The sequence below is a fragment of the Cydia splendana genome, chromosome 18 (genome assembly GCF_910591565.1).
Source record: "Cydia splendana chromosome 18, ilCydSple1.2, whole genome shotgun sequence".
NCBI lineage: Eukaryota > Metazoa > Arthropoda > Insecta > Lepidoptera > Tortricidae > Cydia > Cydia splendana.
Window position 1 is genome coordinate 12,664,215 of NC_085977.1, and position 17,921 is coordinate 12,682,135.

The following is a 17,921-nucleotide window of genomic DNA, read 5'->3' on the forward strand; positions in this document are numbered from 1 at the left end:
AAGAATTAGGATATCCTTCCGTGTGTATGTAAAGTTATGTAGATCTTTCTTATCGGAATTTGAAAGTCAAGGCATTATGGCGTCACCGTAATGTTTTCACACTTGGTTAGACCAGATTAGATAAAGGTTTAGGTAAAAATTAAAAATACTCATCAGTTGTTGCAAGCGCATCATGGAGGTAACATTTTTTTTTTGAAAAACGTCGCTGTTTCCAAAATACAAATTTTCTATAATACATACCATATTAGCCATAAAATCTGATTTTCACACATAGGGTTTTTAAGATATTTCGTGAATATTAAAATTGAAAATTGATATTGTTTTCGGAATGAGGAAACAGAATTGGGAAGTGTAAAATTAAGGTTTTTGGAAAGGAATCTTTTGTGCGTGTGTGTGTTTCTCCGAGGTGTTGTTTTGAAATGTTCTTCGCATGAAGACTGGATTGTATCCCATACCCCTATATGTGCCTATTCTACTTAATTCTAAGTGTGATCGAGAAATTTTCTTCATGTTATTTTGATTATATTTTAATGTTACTTATTCGAAATCCTAAACGACACGACGATATTTATCTTAAATTAATCTATTAGTGAAAATAATTAAGGAAATAAATCACGAACACTTGATTAAACGTATCTCACTTATGTAATGAACAGATTCCAATTTTAATAACAAGTCGAGCGTTTTTCGACTTAAAATACGTGAGTCCGTTTTTAATATATTTAATATATTTAACAGATTCCAAGTTACACAACATAGATTATTAGATGTATTATGCATTCATTATCAGATAATATTTAACACAATTCACTAAGTAGTACGAGTATGGGTTCTACGAAATGATTCTCTGTAGTTTTCACTACTATACTGCAAGACAATATTCAATTGATCATTCTCTTTACCTCTGTCATTTTGAACAATGTAAATGGTTTTTCCATGCGTCCTATTTCGTGTAAAACGAAAGAAGTGAAATAATTGATTGATGACATGAAAAAACCGTTTCATAACAACCTGTATACCTCCTGTTTACGCACGCATGTTACACCAATTGTACGTTACATGTTGCAACCAACGTCCCTTACGTGTTACAGCAACGCAACCTGAAGCAGAAGTTCGCCGCGCTGTTGCGGCGGTTCAGAGTGCCGGATGAATTGGGCGAACGCGGCGCGGCAAGAGATACGCATCATGCGCAGAGGGATATAGATGAACTCTTCCAGGTACCTACACACAGTTAACTGATATAACTCATAAGCCTTATTACAAAACAACCTTGACCATAAGTAGACCTTGATCCGTCTGTGACGTAACGTAAACATAGACATTCGATGAAAGTCCATTCTTACCACTGGAATGGAAGATTTTCGATGTTCGCGGTAGCCCCCCAGATCTGCCGAATGGCTGGCTAACAAGCTCCGCACACTGCACCCGGGTAGCATAGGTATAGCAGGCCGTTAGATTTTTGCATATGGCTAGCGACGCATTAGTTCGAACTGGATGCGGATGGTATTTACCTGGCGTTGACTTAAATATAGGTTATCTTAGAGCGTTTATGGCTGATCAGGTTTTCTAGCATCTTGTCTGCCATACCATGCACTAACAAATACTTGCAAATACTGAGGCTATTCATTCATTTACTACTACATACCTACTTAAAAATACGATTGTAGTATACTGAAAGATCATTTATTTACCTTCACATTTTTGGCGACCGGTCTGGTCTAGTGGATAGTGACCCTGTCTGCTAAGCCGATGGTCCTGGGTTCGAATCCCAGTAAGGGCATTTATTTGTGTGATGAACACTAATATTTGTTCCTGAGTCATGGGTGTTTTCTATGTATATAAGTATGTATTTATCTATACAAGTATGTATATCGTCGCCTAGTACCCATAGTACAAGCTTTGCTTAGTTTGGGGCTAGGTTTGATCTGTGTAAGATGTCCCCTAATATTTATTTATTTATTTAAAAAATAAATAAAAAAAAAATACCCTGCGGCGAGACCAAAAAAGGTGCAAGCTAAATTCTATCATACCCTACAGGAATTAGAGTCGCTATCGTGCGGGGAGGGCGAGGACTCGGGCCCCGACCAGATGGACACCATCAGCATCGGCTCCACGCCCAAACCCTCGCTGCGGCCCTTCTTCAGCAGCTCAAGAAGCTTGGCCAATCAGGACCACCACAGGCATTCCAATGGTATTTCACTGGTTGTTGTTTGTAGTTTGGTTTTGTTTTGTTACGGCTCCTGGTCTAATAATAAAATGGATATAAATTGGTATTTAATTGCAGTGCGTAAAATATAAATTATTTGACATAATATCAAATTTTACAGACGTTTTTGTCTTGATTACTGTATCGTGTAAGGCTTTATACTTTGCCTTTAGTATTAGAAGTTTAATTAATAGACAAAAAGTATGATCGGAAAAAATACGACGCATGTTTGCACTGACTCGCCAGATTTTAATACTTCTAAATCATAATGCATAAAATGCTAAATTCGTATTAACTTTATTCGTTACAACGTTTAAAAGTGTCTAAATTAAGCTATGCATTGGAGACACGAAATAGGCAAACCTTGTTTTTTTTTTTTGTGTGAACGTTGCAATTTGTGTGACGCTTTTGTCCCGAAAATATTATTAGTCCAGAAGCCAAGTAAAAGGGATCATTAATTTTTAAAGTAAATATCAATTATTTAGCCTGAGCATTTATGGCACTTATGGCAGTGCAGTTTGAAGCTTACATTCGATTATGATTTGCATTGCAATAGTCATAGAGCAATCATACAGAATATACATACATTTACATATATGTTGAATATTATACATTGTTTTGTTTGTAACGCTGTGTGCATAGTGTTTTAGCATGTGAGCGTGAGATGGACTAACATACATGATACGAGCACGGTTAATGTCATCATAACTGTTTCATTCATTTATAAACAAAATAAAACAAATTAACGTTACATATGGCCGCACATTGGTATATAACTAAATAAATTAAGGGGCTACCCTACGCCAATGACCTTCGATCTGAATCCCTTAGTTTTCTAATGGTTTTTGTAGCTTATTATATTAACAGCAACGGCTTTAAGCAATATAGTATCCCATATTTACTTCAAAGTTCATTGTCTTCAAGATATTTGGCATCAAAGTTGAACAATTTTAGGCTAAAAAACTGGTTTTCTGGCCATAACTTTTGTGTAAATTAGTTTAAAATTAAAACCCTGGACACGTTTTTCGAGACGTCAAAGACGAACCCAAATATGTAGATTTCGTACATGTAAGATCCTTTACTGCAAACTAGATACGAAAAAAGTGTTTTTTTAGACAATGTTTAAAAAAATCATAAAAAAATTAGTATTAATTTTTTTCAAAATCCGGTGGACAAATCCGGAGATAAAGGATTGAAAAACCGATAACCGTTTGTCTTATAATTATATCTGTACTGCAAAAAAAGGAGATACGATTCAAAACTAGTCAAAAATCGATGAAAACCTCAGGTAGCCCCTTAAGCAACATATACGCATAAGAGCTGATTTAGACGGCGCGCGAACTCGCATGCGATTTTAGTTACATTGCGGACTGTTGGTTACGTCCAATTTAACCGACCGATCAAAAACCGCAATGTAATGAAACTCGCATGCGAGTTCTCGCATCGTCTAAATAGGGCTTAATCTTTCGTTTATACTTATTTAGTAAAAAATTAAACGGTTAAAATATCAAGTATTTAATTTAATCCCAGTTTAATCTAACTAAATTGCTGTACTTGTTCACGAAACGAATTTTGTTTAATATAACATATAGTTAAGCAACTACACAGTATAAACAAATAAACAAGAACTTTGTTTAAACTTGTATGCTGATTAGTGACTTAGTAACTAGCAAATAATAGCGGCCAATCGGAAAAAGTATATATTAAACGTACTTGGGGTTGATTTCATCCTACGTTAGAATCGTGTATCGGTCGAGAGTACCGTCGGTCGCGTATTGGTACTGATTTTGGAAATAACGATGACGGCTGAAAGTACTTGAGAAAATAAGATAATTTAAGAATCAAGTTTCGATATAAAAAAAATATAAAAATATTCTAGTACAGATAAATAGGTCGGAAAACAAATGTTTCTCAACTATCATTTCATACGTCCATCTCACACGCACGTCTGGCATGCGCAGTGAGCCGGCACGCGAGCCTCGCCTCCACACAGCTCAGCGAGCGCCTCGCCGTTACCGTCCCGCTCACAGGTAAACTGGACCCTAACGCCTACGCGTACGGTGCATTATCGCTTGATCCTTGGTTGACACTAACCATACAAAACATATCGGCCACAAAATAGTTTAGCGAGCGCTTCGCTACTTCGCTACCTTCCCGCTCACAGGTAAGGGCCACCTCACACTAGCGCCTTTTGAGTGTCAGCGTCTAGTCAGGGCTATGGAAAATGGCGTCGCAGCGTAGTTGCGTCAACGTTGCGTCGAGCAGCAGCCATAGAGTTTACTAGACGCCGAGGCTCGGAAGACGCTAGTGAGTGGCCTCTCTAAACTGGACTTTAAAAGTGAACATGTAAGGCACATTATCGCTTGATCCTTACACGCTTTGTAAGTTCAGTTCAGCGGGCGCCTCGCCGTCGTAGCTCACAGGTAAACTCAGATTTTTTTAAAAGTTATGGTCACTTACCCATAACTTTAAAAAACTTAGTTGGTAGTATGCGATCAGTGTCAACTATTTGGATCTCGTCTTTAAAGTTTGAACAATAGTCTGGTTTTTACAATTATAAAGATGAAGATAAGCATTAAAAAAAATATGAGCCTATTTATTGACCCACTGCCGAGCCAAGGCTTTATGCCACTTACATCGTGATTTGTTGAGTGAAAAAAATCTCAATTGAATTGTAACAATTAGACTAGATAATAGTTTTTTTAACGAAACGGGACTAAGGGCGATTTGTTAAATTTTACAGTTTAAATAAATAAATCAAATTTACTTAATTTTTCGTTTAGTTTACCTATTAGAAAGCTTTTGTCTTTGTCTATTCTCCTCACTACACTCATCCTGCTTCTATTTTCACCAGTTTGGTTTACAAACTGACTATTCGCACTAAACTCAGTTTCTATTCCAAACTGTTCAACAATATTTAGCACGAGCATGTGTTTTGTTTTGAATTTTTGAGTTGTTTATAAAACCTGTACATTTTCCGCTTCTTTTATTAACTTTTTAATTTAACAAGTGTAACAAAAATGTTTTCTTGAGATTTCAACGATGTTTCAATCTACATTTACCCCATGTAATGGTTCTGTATCTAGAATGCAAGCGAGTGTTGTCAAGGTCTGATCATAAATGTTATGTGTAGAATCGGAGGCGGTTCGAAGCTCGGTGGGCGATGAAAGGGGCAGCGAAGGAAACAGTGACGGTGATCTAACAGCTGATGCGCCTGTCTCTGGCGCTTCAGTTTCCAGCTCACCTCCTAATGAGACCAAGGTACAGGTTAGTAGAACAGCTTAGTAGTACTTACTTGTAGTTGTAAGTATAACTATCATAATCTTAGGCGATTCGAAGCTCGAGCGCCGAAAGAGGGAGCGAAGGGCGACGGCGATATAAAATCTGATGCGCCTGTTTCTGGTGCTTCAGTTTTGAGTTCACCCCCCAATGAGAGCAAGGTACAGGTTAGTATAACATGAAAGTAACAAAATTATATTAGTTTTTATCAGCAACTTATCTCTCATTGATAAAACGAGTTATAAAATTAAATACATACACATATATCAGGGATCAACCAATAAACAGTTCGTTGGGCGTACCTACTAGTTACCGCTAGAGTTGACTACGTACGAGTAAGTTTAGAATTATTTTACAAAAAAAAAATGCTTAAAAAATTATAAATGCTCCTTGTAACGTAATTTTTTTATGCAGGAGGACAAGCGTTCCCGACTCTTCCGGAGTGCGACCAGCGGAGGCAACCTCACGCCGGCCGGTGCTACGCGCAAGAAGAACTCGTTGGCTGCCTCAGATCGACCACTTTCGGCACACGAGCTGCCCGTACAGAGTCCTACTACACAAGAGGTACTTACTACTCTCGTCTATATCTACTTCAGACTGTGCATTAAGATCTCTCGGCGGCAAAAAAGTGTTGAAAAATTGTTTGCTCCACGTCGTCTTAAAACCCCATCTGCCGCGTTTAAAAACTGAATTTGAATAAATGCCAAATAGAATAGTGTTTTATAACAAGTGGTTCTTTTTCAGCCTCGACGTACAATGGTCGAGCAAATCAGCCGTCTTCTCGGCGACGACGCGCCGCTCCCGGAGTGCGTGGCCGTGGCCCCGCCCGGCGCGGCCGGCGCGCTGCACGCCCTGGGCGTGCCCACCATCGTGACCCCCGCACCTCATGCTCCGGACGCAAGACCGCTACTGCAGGCATTGTATGCGAGGGCTGGGAAGCAGTGAGTATATTAGTATATAGTGTTATGATATCCTGGTATCCCCGTAGTTAACGCGTTTAATTTTGGATGTCCCGAGATTGTAACCCCCGCACCTCACCTCACGCCCTTGACGCAATACCGCTATTACAGGCACCGTATGCGAGGGCTGGAAAGTAGGGAGTAAGGTTTTATAGTGTTGTGCGGTAGTAAGGTCGCTACATCCTTTATGGCTTGTGCGGTTCTACCATTGTCACTCCTGCATCTGACCTGACGCCCCCGAGGCGAAACCGTTACTGCAGGCGCTGTATGAGATTACGATGTTCAGACGATTGTTTCATCCGAGACAGCTGTCAAACTAATTTCTCCAATCGATATTTCCAACCGAAATTAGTAAAGTTTTCCAGTAGTAAGGATACATTTCCCTTGTCCAGGAGCGTGCGGCGCGGCTGCATCCGCGTGGTGGTGGCGGGCGGCGACGGCGCGGCGGCGGCGGCGCTGCGCGCGCACGCCGAGCTGGCCGCGCGCCGCCCGCACGACGCGCCGCCCATGCGGTTCTACATCGTGCCCATCGGTAACTACTCGAAGCTTTATTCTTTTATGTCGACATTTTTAATTTCAGAAGTAATGTTCTATCTCCCCCGAGGAACAAGGAACGTTACGACTTACGACCGAAATACATTCGTTTTCACCAACGTATGGGCAAGCGTGCATTTCGTGCCCAAAATGTTCAGCTGTACGGAAATAGTAGATTGTACAACAAGGGCATAAAGTGACCCATTTTTACCCGAGGCAATTTTTTCAAAATAGTAGACGAGGGTAAAAATGGACATTTATGCCCTTGTTGTACACTCTGCTTTTCACTTCGATTGCGAGGAAAATAAAACGCATTTTCACGGCAATTTACACCACGAAATTGTCGTAAAGCGAAAGTATACATAACCAATTCCCGCCAACTAACTTTCTAATTTTTTTTTTAAATTTTCAATATGTGATCAGAGTTTCAGACGCTTGGTTTTCTGCCAAGTCAAACATTTCGGAGCATTTTCGAACGATAGTCGACTCCTATTTTATGTGATTTACTAAATGGCAAGAGCTGGCGGCTACCTCGCACAACGTATCAGCATTGCGATACAGCGAGGAAATGCCGCCAGCATCCTTGGTACAATGCCTCAAGGGCCTATTTTAGATTTAAGCTAGTTATTAATTTCGTTTAGTAGTACCACTATATATATTGTATGTAAATAAATGATTTACTAAATTGAATTACAGAAAATACGGATTTATAGTAAATTGTAGCAAATATAAAATAATATAACAAGTTTTGTCATCTATACAATTTTATTGCTCAGTAAAATTGTGCAATATGTTTTAACTGTTTGGCTGTTGAGACGTATTACCTTAGTCTTAGAAGAAAATTTTACTTTTATGCTCTAGAGCATAAAATGCGATTTTATGTCGTCTACGCACGACATAAAGGTGCACTTTTTGAGCATGAGAAGTGAAAACAGATAAAGAGACAGTAAACTTTAATTTTCCGGGATCAATCAGCCACGAAGATTTATCTTTACTTTTCACCCCTTTTTGCCTTCATTCAACGCTTCCCAGTGACTTTAACTAGATCGTAGTTCCACAATATGGAGAACCTTCTTTGGCAGTGTTAAAAGAAATTCTAATCCCTGATTTTGCACAGGTGGTGTAACAGTGGCCCGGCACTTGGCAGCCACGGACACGGCGTACGGCGCGTTGTTCGGCGACGCGTGGGCCGCGTGCTGCGAGCGCGCCGCCGAGGGCAGCCTGCCCGACCAGACCGAGATGTCCTCCCGGATAGCTAGGTAAATGGAAAACATGAATAATACATTAACTGTACAATTCTAAAAACAATAGGTATTAAAATAGTTTCATACCATATAATTATGTACTTATCTTACTAAAGAAACGTTTGTAATAATGAAGTATTCTGATGCGCAGGTACCTCAACAGCATCGGGCCTGTAAACAACGTTCCCATCGGCGAAGCCATGGTAGCATACAGAGAGCGTTCGGGAGATGAGGATGCCAGTCAAACTTTCGTGCCGTTTATCGCTGTAAGTAGCTATGGTTTATGGATTCAGGCGCCTCAACGCATATAACAATTTCAATGGTTGGTATGGTTTGTAAGACTGTCTTACTTAAATAGTAAAAGATATCTAACCATAACTGTAAGAGATTATTACTGTAATCTGCCTTGGACTTTAGGGGGACGATATCGGTACGACCTAAGCGGTGAGCGTTCAGCCATGTGTTCAGCGGGATGTGCAGCGTGACGTCAAGCATCCAAGTGTTTTGTACAACGTGCATTGAGGCCATTCGCAATAATTCGCATACGTTTAACAAAGACGCCGTGCCGCACGTCCCGCTCGAGCGTCCACAAAGGTTGCACCTTAATACGCCCGACCACCGGAGTAGATGAACATGTAATGATAACGTTTCGTTCCCAGGAGGTCCGCGTGGGCTGCAGCGAGGGCGGCGTGTCGTCGCTGGAGCTGGAGGAGGGCGGCTCCCCGCCCGCGCGGCCCTCGCCGCCCGCCACGCCCGCGCCGCTCGACCTGCAGCCGCCTCTACTAGCGCGCGAGCCGCTCGAGCTGCAGCTCGACTACTGGCTGGTGAGTGCTACCCGAACCACAAGCACAAGACGCTGACTGCCATACATTTGTTTTATCCAATGTATGGCGGTGGACGTCAGCGTCGTTCGTGGCCGAGACGTTAGGCCTCGCTCTTCGGTAGGAGCCGTCCATACGGGTGGCTATAATGGCGCTGATTTTTTCGCATTCGAGCGGAAAAACCCAATACAGACACGCTAACCCTCTCGCACCTATCATAAGTCAGAAAAGGATGTCTCAAACTTTTGACCCCGTCCCAATTCACACCTTAGAGAATGAATTCTTGGAAGGAAGCGGATTTAAAAGTATTCTACGTCGTTTATTGTTTGTGGGACAATATTAGTAGGATATAGCCATAATTAGGATTGTTCATTTTTTTTTAAATGTTCTATTTCGAAAACCATTTCGAGATATGAGGTTTTCAAACAGTTTCCGACATTTGCTGCGATATAATAATTGAGGATTGAAGATATTTCAACAAATATCCTTATGACCTTAGTTTGACCTTTCTCGTTGGCTGAATGTAAAGTCATCGCATAATAAAAGTTATCGGACCATAGTAAATCAATCCGTCACTCACGTAATTGTCAAAGTTATCATTGTCATAATGAAATTTTTCAGTTAAACCGCTGCGCTGGTTTGTTATGATTTGATTTATAATTGATACCTAAACAGTAGTTTTCGTTGCTTAATATATCAAAGACCTTGTTCCTACGTGTGGGAATGATTCACAAAAATAATTGTTCGAATCCGCGAAGACCTACGACGTGAAACATGGTGCCGTGAATTGAACTTGGAATACCTACCTACTTACACACAGTATTGCTGTGAGGATCACGTCGATGTAAGTATAAAATTAATATTATTTTACTACAATTATTTAAAAGCTCACTTTGTAGGTAGGGTCGCGGGGACCTATGTGTTTTCTGTGGTAATGTAGCCAGAGTATATAAAGGCAAACCGTTAAACAGAGATGGTGCCTACTAGAAAGAAACACTATACAAGAATACATAGTCATACTCAAAATTCAGCCTGAAACTGCTTTAATAAGATATAATTTCTAATTTCCAGGTACATGTTGCAGTTCAAGCTGCTGATATCATGGTGGACAAGACTTAAGTTAATAGTTGTGAATAATAAAACATGTTTTTGTTTACCTACTTTTTTATTAATTTAGGAAATATATGTATATATGTTTCCCAAAAAAAAGTAACTATACACTGCACGAGCAGCTGACAATGATGGCTTCTTGTTGACGAACCAGAAGAGAAGTGTATGGTTTGTTATTTACTCTGTTCCCAGGCATTATTTACTGTCGTAAAGTATTATGACGATTAATATGACGTTCGTTTCGATACAAAATGCTCAACTTTGTTCAGGGCCCAAGTGCCTTAACAAAATCAATCTCCTTCGTACATTACGTATCCCACAGCCGTATCTATATAGGAATCACATGATGACCTGAAATTATAGGATATAATTAGCAAAATTGGCATGTACCTAATATAGTACAATATCCAAACAATGGTGACAAGCCGGTAGAACCCACTGGGTGCTAAGCTACCTTAGCAATGGACGCTTATAACGATTTTATGAATCCAATCATCTTACGAATCGAATCAGTAAAAAAATATATGATGTAACTTACATTTGTATTTTTGCTCCCCTGATTTCAGCCAAGTTATGGTTGGAGTTGGATGCTATATGGATACATACTCCAATAAAACTAAGTTATATTATATAACTTAGGCAGATTTCAGGAATCAGCTTTCACAAATTTATAGCGTAGGTATTTTGAAATTATTGATTTAGGGATTCAAAATAAACGAGTTTTCCAGACGATATTATTTATAGAAACGCGTGACACTGACATTGTAGACAGGTGACATTACAATCAATTGACAATTACAACTATTTTTTTAATGTTTGTTATTGCTTGTGCTTTATCAAATCAGCCACTACATGTAATTTACGAGAAGTCGTATCTCATATTTTCAATAAATTATAAATATTCAACCGAGCCGTGAATTAATAAATCATTCAAATTGGTATCTTAAATTAACCTATATTTTCAGAAAATAAAATAAAAATGGGGGTCTAAAAAAAATGAACAATCCTAATTATGTGTTTCATCACTTTGTCATATCCTTATTTTGAAGTGACATTTATGTTTCTAGGTTCCAGGCCGGGCGACCGAGGGCGCTGATGGCAAGGTGACAGTCAAAGCGTCCTTCAGAGCGCTGCACGTGACGCGGCAGAACGCGCACCTCTGCATCACCTATCTCACCAAGGAGAAGAAACAAAAGAGTGAGTTTACCAACTACTACGATAGAACCGACTTAATAAATATTTTTCCTGAAAAAAAAACCATTCGTTCAAGAAAAATGTTACATATCGCTACTTCTTTTCCCTTACCGCCGTTGGATAGACAGCTATCATAGACACGACCACGGAGGAGGACTTGCTTTTAAGATATTTGAGTAGCTTAGGATATTTATAAGATATTTGTGTGTTCAAGTACCCTCTCGCGAGCCCTTGAAAATTAAGTAATTAGTCCGGTTTGTCAATAGATGACAATTGACTTGGTTGTATTGTTGTTTCCTTTGACCTTTCTCTGCTTTATGTTATAATACACACGGCCAGAGTTTGTTTTATTGTACATGGTGTGTTTTTATTTATTTCAGTTATGCGGTTGGGCAAGAAGAAAGAAAAGACTGGCGAAGCGGAGCCGGGCCGAGCGCAGACTGTGGATGGTGTTGCACGACTCATATGCTCTGCTAAAGGCTCACACAATCTGCCGCTCAAAGGTACAGTCCTAATTATTTAAGGGTTTTACTAGTGTATCTAGAGACGTGCATAAACAGTTAGCAATTGGTGTCTCGGTCTCCCCCTGTTTACAACTCTACATCAGATTGACAAGACACTCAGACTCAAATTGTTCGGATAGTATATTGAGTCTTAGTTTCATCAATAATGTTTATTCTTTATTCCACAGTGTACATCGACGGCACAGAATGGAACGGCGTAAAATTCTTCCAACTGTCGACGCAGTGGCAGACGCACGTGAAAACGTTCCCCGTGGCGACCTGCGGCGCGCCGCTTGCGCCGCCGGAGACCTAGAATTGGCTCCGAACCAAACTCGGTGTCATCCACTCTCTGGCTTCCTCGCTCTGGCACTCGAGGGCGTCCCTAGCCGGCCACGAATAATCGCCGAGCTGGTTTAACGAGTTCAAATTTGGAACGCGGCCATTTTGAAAAGCGCAGCGGCGAATGCTGGCCACTAATAAAAAAAGCGCAGCTTGTTTGATGGTTCAAATTTAGAACGTGGCCATTTTTAAACGGCGCACCCGTAGGGTTGCCGACGGCTTTCTAATGAGGCTCTGAAACTTTTCGAACGTATCGATTTTTAGTATTAAAGATTTAAAAAAATACGTTGGTTATTTTGCAGTCAGTAATATTACGCTATCGAGCTGCCATGATTTTATTAGCGCGTAGAAAGCTTTTGTTGTGTAGCTTGAATAGGGTTTACTGTTTGTTATTAGATTTGTAGTCAACTGTATGCATGCTTCGACTTCAATGTTTATCGTATAGGTATTCAAGTTACATAATAAACGCTCAAAATCACGCTAACTATTCATTCATAGTCATTCATTAGTTGTATGTTTAATGTTATAAAAACTAGGTATTCGCATACTCAATATGTATCGAGTTGATGAAGGGTTCGTGACATTTCCATAATGTATGTAAAGTAAGCTAGGTTATGTATCAGACTAGAAGAAACCGAATTTCGGAGTATCTGTCGGCACATATCATTGTAGGTTCGTGCTGCTGAGTGCGCTCGTTTTTATTATCTGTGATTCGTTAATGCAGTTTAAAAAATGGCGACGGCGATCGCCAGACATTTTTTTGTATATTTTTTGTAAGCAACTAAATTAACTGCAGTTTTTTAACTTTTGTACCGATTAATGCATAGAATTTTTAATACCAATAGATTGCTAGAACACCAGTATCTTCCGCATGTAATCTTACGCTCCAACGCTTTTAATTTAAAGCCTATTATAGCAGGAATCACATCTCTTAGTTTCCTTGAAGTTTTCTGCCTCCAGTTTGAGAATTCCGAGCCAATTTGGACTTTATTTAACGGCTAGTTTTAGGAGGTGGAAACCCCAAGGGGACGGGTGATGTACTGTAGCAACGAATAGTCGAATGATATCATATGTTAACTGTACTCTTGTAGGTTAGAGATGTGTAGTTCACACTCGCGGCTGTGTTGTCGAAAGTCAGCCATGTTTACTCAAATTTCAGGAAAATATAAAGGGATTATGATCGTAGATTATAGCCAGGTCGTGACTAAGATTGAATACTTGTAGCAAGATTGAAATTACGCAGTTTTTGACTTACGAGTCAACAAATTTTGAATGCTGGTACTTTTAAGTACATTTAAATATGACTTCGAGCTAATGTATAAAAGCGTATAAAGGGTCAGTTTTAAATTATCTGTGAATTAGTTTCCCAAATATTTTGTTTATTGCCTAACCCCCTATTCATAAACGTTTACTAAAGTTGACAAGCCGATAATAATCGTTTGTCCCTTTCCATCATACCAATACGTCGGAAAGGGACAAACGATTATTATCGGCTTGTCAACTTTAGTGAACGTTTATCAATAAGGGGGTAATTGTCTAAGTAAATAGTTTTTAGCTTATTAAACAATACGAAAGACGTGCCAAATTAGAATCAATTTTAACGTTAACACCGTTCAGATTTTGAAGTAGAAGCTTCTACAAAGTGAATTAGAGGAAAAAAGAAATTAAACGAATAAACGAAATTCATCCTAACTACCTTAACAGTGAGGTATTATATAGCAGTCACATGAACATTCTCTGTTCCAAGACCTTTTAAAATTTCGAAATTTTAAAGATTCTAAGTAAAATACTAACAACTCGTAAAATGTCTGTATAATATATGCTACTCATATTTAACTGTTGACTACTTAGTCTTAGGTGTACTACAAAATTAATAGGCGTAGGTAAATAAAATATTTGGAAGAAACTAGTTTTCGTAAGTATCTAAAAAATAAATTCGACAATAGTTTTGCCAATAGTCGTACGCTTTCTGTAAGTAATGTATCGTTGTAGCCCGTTAGTGTAAGGCGTAAGAATAAGAACAATCAATATTACTTCACAATAAGATGTCAGATATTCTTGATCCCCTATATTAAACTGAAAACTGACTCCAATCCACCCTAGCCACAGTTTTTAGACCATTCGCTACGCTCAATATTCGCTATATTAAGTCCTATTACTGTAACTACATTATCATCTCTGTCAGTATTGTTTACTCTTCTTAAGCAATCTAGTACGAAGTTGTCTCGTATCATAAGTAGAAAAAGCAAAGATATCTCAAGGCTTTTAAGATAGATTTTCTTCGTTTTCTTCAAATATGTAGTTTCTTTTAGATCTTTCAAAACTGTTTTCCAAATTTCTGCCTTACGTTTCATTTTTCAAATGTATAATTGTTACAGATATGTGTAAACTATAGTATACATATTTCATATTAAGTAACATCCTTATTACACAATATTTAAATATCGAGTCTTGTCTTATCGCGGAAGTATATTAGGGGCGGGCTGTAGTTTCGTTACTCGATATGTCATGCTTTGCTAAAATATCCGGTCGTAAGTACCTTTTCCTCTTACACAATGTTAAAACTTTATACCAACCTACCAACTATCACAGGAATATGACCCGTATAAACTCATTAAACAATACTTTATCTCAATTAATCTGTATTTCATAAAACAACAAATTCAATACAATTAATAATAAATGTTGATATTTAATCGATACGCGCTCTAGTCGTCTCGCGTAATGGATGACTTCTTTTTGTATTAAATGCGTATGAGATTGTACTATAGCTATAGCCTATAAGAATCGAGCCGTGCGGTTTTACTACAAAGTTAGAAAACAAGGATAATTGTACCTAGTTACTAAATTATTGTAAAGTCAACTCGTATGTCATCGCCATAAGGTTCACCACGAACTGGAGTTAAAATAACCTACTGGAAACATACATGCTCTTGTAGAGTAAATTTAGAGTCATGGGATTCGTCATTATATTTCTAACTTTGTAGTGGAATCACATCACGTTCAGTCCTCTTTGCACGGTCCATCTCTATTGTCGTATGAAAAGCCAGGTGGACCGTGTGCAGAGGGCTTTGCTGTCCCCTTATAAAATAACGTACAGTGGATACAAAAAATGTAGTTACATAGATCTGGACTGAAATATTTTAGGGTTGGTGAACAATATATCTGCATCGGTAGTAACGATCGAGTGAATGCTCGATTAAAATCATGCGAATGATTTTTGTTGAAAATGAAATCAATTTAACTAGTCTGAATGTGAAAGAACTGTGCGTTTTTATGTACGTAGGGGCAGCTTAGAATAAGTATCTAAGCAAATTTGGATCTTAGGAATCGAATATAAACCATCCAAGTTCAATAAAGTAGGATAGTTGTTACTTTTCAGTTGTAGCTCTATATAAACGTATCGCAATAACTGTTTAATGTAATTTAACTGGATTAGAGCAGTCAGATATCATTGGACTTACAATTATGGTGCCATTATAGTGTTGGCAATTAAAACAAAAAGAAGCTCAAGATAAATTAAGTTTCGTCATATCTAGAGGCCTAGCCGATGTGTAATATGGTTGATGGTACTGTGAGTAATATTAATGGTGTTGCTGTATCTTTCTAAACTATCATGAATCATGATACAGTAATATAATTAAATGTTACTGTCAGTGTCTGTCCACCCTAGTGTAACGTTGTTCCATAATCGTATATTCGTGTAATAGCGTGTAATACTTATAATTTACGATTATTTAATTAATTGTAATTAATATAATTTGATCTCATAGCTATCAAAATATTGGCATTATATTATTTCAAAATAAAATAAAATTTGGTTAAAATAATATAATTGTATTTAACTGTATTTGGTGTCATTTTGTAAATCATCACAAATTATTGTGCCCATGAGGAATGGCTGAACGAATTCATGATTTTCGTTGAAACATGTCATATGTTCTTTTAAGTTAAATTAGTACAAAAATATTTTTATGTTTGTTATCTACTAAATACCTATATTATTTTCTGTAAAAACGAGAAAACTGATTGTCAGTGCAATAATTTGTATTGAATACTCCCCCAGGGCTAATGATTTTATTTCAGTTTGACTTATGGTTTAATTACACTACTTTTAAGTGAAGTGATGAGATATATTATTTTATCATAATTTGCAAGTATGGTTTGTATTTATTGTACAAATAAAATTTTGCATTGAAATAAATATATCTTTTATTTTATAAACATCTAACAATAAATAACCTTATAAAATTGTAACCATCTTGACTAGATGTAAAATCTTGTAAAATTAGCAAATTTGTCATAGTAGATAGATTTCCTAACACAAATATGCTTGTAAATAAGACTACAAGCCATGAAATATCACAAACTGTTTCCTGAGACCATCGACACCCCCTATTCCTCCTTTAGGTATAATAAACAACTGTTTCTCTTTCCCTTTTGGAGGTATAAATTCCCATAAGTTCTTATTACTGTTGTATAGGTCAAATAACCTCCAAGTAGCCAGATATTTAGATTTCCCATGCCTGCATAGTACATAGACATTGTCAGGGTCTGAGTCTAGTGCTGATCCGGAGTTTTTACTGATGATAACTCCACTGATGAGCGCCCAGTGTGCCTTGTGGCCCTGTCTGAGACATGGTGAATGGTTGGCATCTGCGTCATAACTGTAATTCTGGATAAGGATTCATCATAAAATGTAAATCACATTACAATTATCATAGATCATTATACAAAACACTCAAAGGTAACCTTTCAGTTCCACATCAAAAAATAATGGAACAGGTGTGGTGCTGGCAATGATTATGTTAATCTGTATCAGCATTGATAATTCTTTATATTTGCCATTAAATTAACACATTCACTGCCAAGAGACTTTTAGTTTTATTTTTTAATAAACTATTAAGGAACTTAAACCTAAAAAAAATACGTAAATAATGAAAAGGATACGGAACTAGCAACACAGCACCATCCAATAACTTCTCTATAATATCATGGCTGAAAAGATGTCCAAACTTCACCCCACATGAGACACCCTCTATGTCGGCCAAGCTGAAAACTTTCTCTGCCAACTTCACCATGTCCTTACTGCTCAGCATCTCGCCATTATTACTGTACCCCTCTTGTTTACATATATCTAACATTTCACTAGCAGTAACCTTCCCTCTTACAAGCATAGAGAGAGCCGCCAATCCACAAGTGGGCCCGACTTGCAGAATAGACTCAAAATGCTTGTAACAATATTTAAAAGGCGCGATTTGAGGGCAAATACTATTTTTAGCACAAGCTTCCCACAAGTCAAGGTTTTTTGATGCCCATTCGCAGATTTCTGGAAATTTTGGTGTTGGATTACTGTCTGCGTATGACGGGAGCTCTGGAGAGTCGTGCTTGAGGTCGAGGGTCTGAGGAGGCGGTGGAGGCGGCGGCGGGAGAGAACACATCCTTTTACTATTACGGTTTTAGCTTAGTTGCAACAACTCACAGTAAAATTGTCCTTCTCTAACTATTATGTAACAAGTAATTCATAAACTAGTAATTCACAAAATAATGTCCAGTAGAATTATTCAAGTAAAGTCTGTTATTTGTAAAAGAAACTTTCATCACATAGCATTTTTGATTGACAATGATCCTGACTTGACTTTGATTTGACATGACATGACAGTTTGACAGTACACAGCTGATTTCTTAAGACGCGTTCTTTTAAGGATAAGTGCAGATTAAGAACATCAATT

The 17,921-nt window shown here is 38.2% G+C and overlaps 2 protein-coding genes and 1 long non-coding RNA gene across 8 annotated transcripts in view; 1 reads left to right on the forward strand and 2 right to left on the reverse strand.

Moving 5' to 3' along the window:
* LOC134799088 (phosphofurin acidic cluster sorting protein 1) overlaps positions 1 to 16,393 on the forward strand; it is a 185,093-nt gene extending 168,700 nt beyond the window's left edge. For 3 of the 6 annotated variants that reach the window (XM_063771468.1, XM_063771472.1, XM_063771473.1), the window contains 13 exons: positions 1,092 to 1,217; positions 2,038 to 2,191; positions 4,168 to 4,236; positions 5,340 to 5,473; positions 5,900 to 6,049; positions 6,230 to 6,426; positions 6,837 to 6,976; positions 8,096 to 8,237; positions 8,374 to 8,488; positions 8,882 to 9,046; positions 11,221 to 11,350; positions 11,728 to 11,850; positions 12,039 to 16,393. In XM_063771468.1, the coding sequence (XP_063627538.1) occupies positions 1,092 to 1,217; positions 2,038 to 2,191; positions 4,168 to 4,236; positions 5,340 to 5,473; positions 5,900 to 6,049; positions 6,230 to 6,426; positions 6,837 to 6,976; positions 8,096 to 8,237; positions 8,374 to 8,488; positions 8,882 to 9,046; positions 11,221 to 11,350; positions 11,728 to 11,850; positions 12,039 to 12,163 (1,770 nt within the window). In that variant the 3' untranslated portion in view covers positions 12,164 to 16,393. The remainder of the gene's footprint in view (positions 1 to 1,091; positions 1,218 to 2,037; positions 2,192 to 4,167; positions 4,237 to 5,339; positions 5,474 to 5,899; positions 6,050 to 6,229; positions 6,427 to 6,836; positions 6,977 to 8,095; positions 8,238 to 8,373; positions 8,489 to 8,881; positions 9,047 to 11,220; positions 11,351 to 11,727; positions 11,851 to 12,038) is intronic. The other 3 variants (XM_063771469.1, XM_063771471.1, XM_063771470.1) reach the window with 3 other exon arrangements.
* LOC134799162 (uncharacterized) overlaps positions 1 to 17,921 on the reverse strand; it is a 409,935-nt gene that overhangs the window by 91,531 nt on the left and 300,483 nt on the right. The gene's annotated exons all lie outside the window — the stretch shown is intronic.
* On the reverse strand, positions 16,384 to 17,809 carry LOC134799130 (actin maturation protease). The gene is made up of 2 exons (XM_063771534.1): positions 17,140 to 17,809; positions 16,384 to 16,856 (listed from the first exon to the last, which is right to left on the reverse strand). Exons 1-2 carry the CDS (start codon positions 17,628 to 17,630, stop codon positions 16,535 to 16,537), a joined length of 813 nt encoding a protein of 270 aa, XP_063627604.1. The 5' UTR covers positions 17,631 to 17,809; the 3' UTR covers positions 16,384 to 16,534.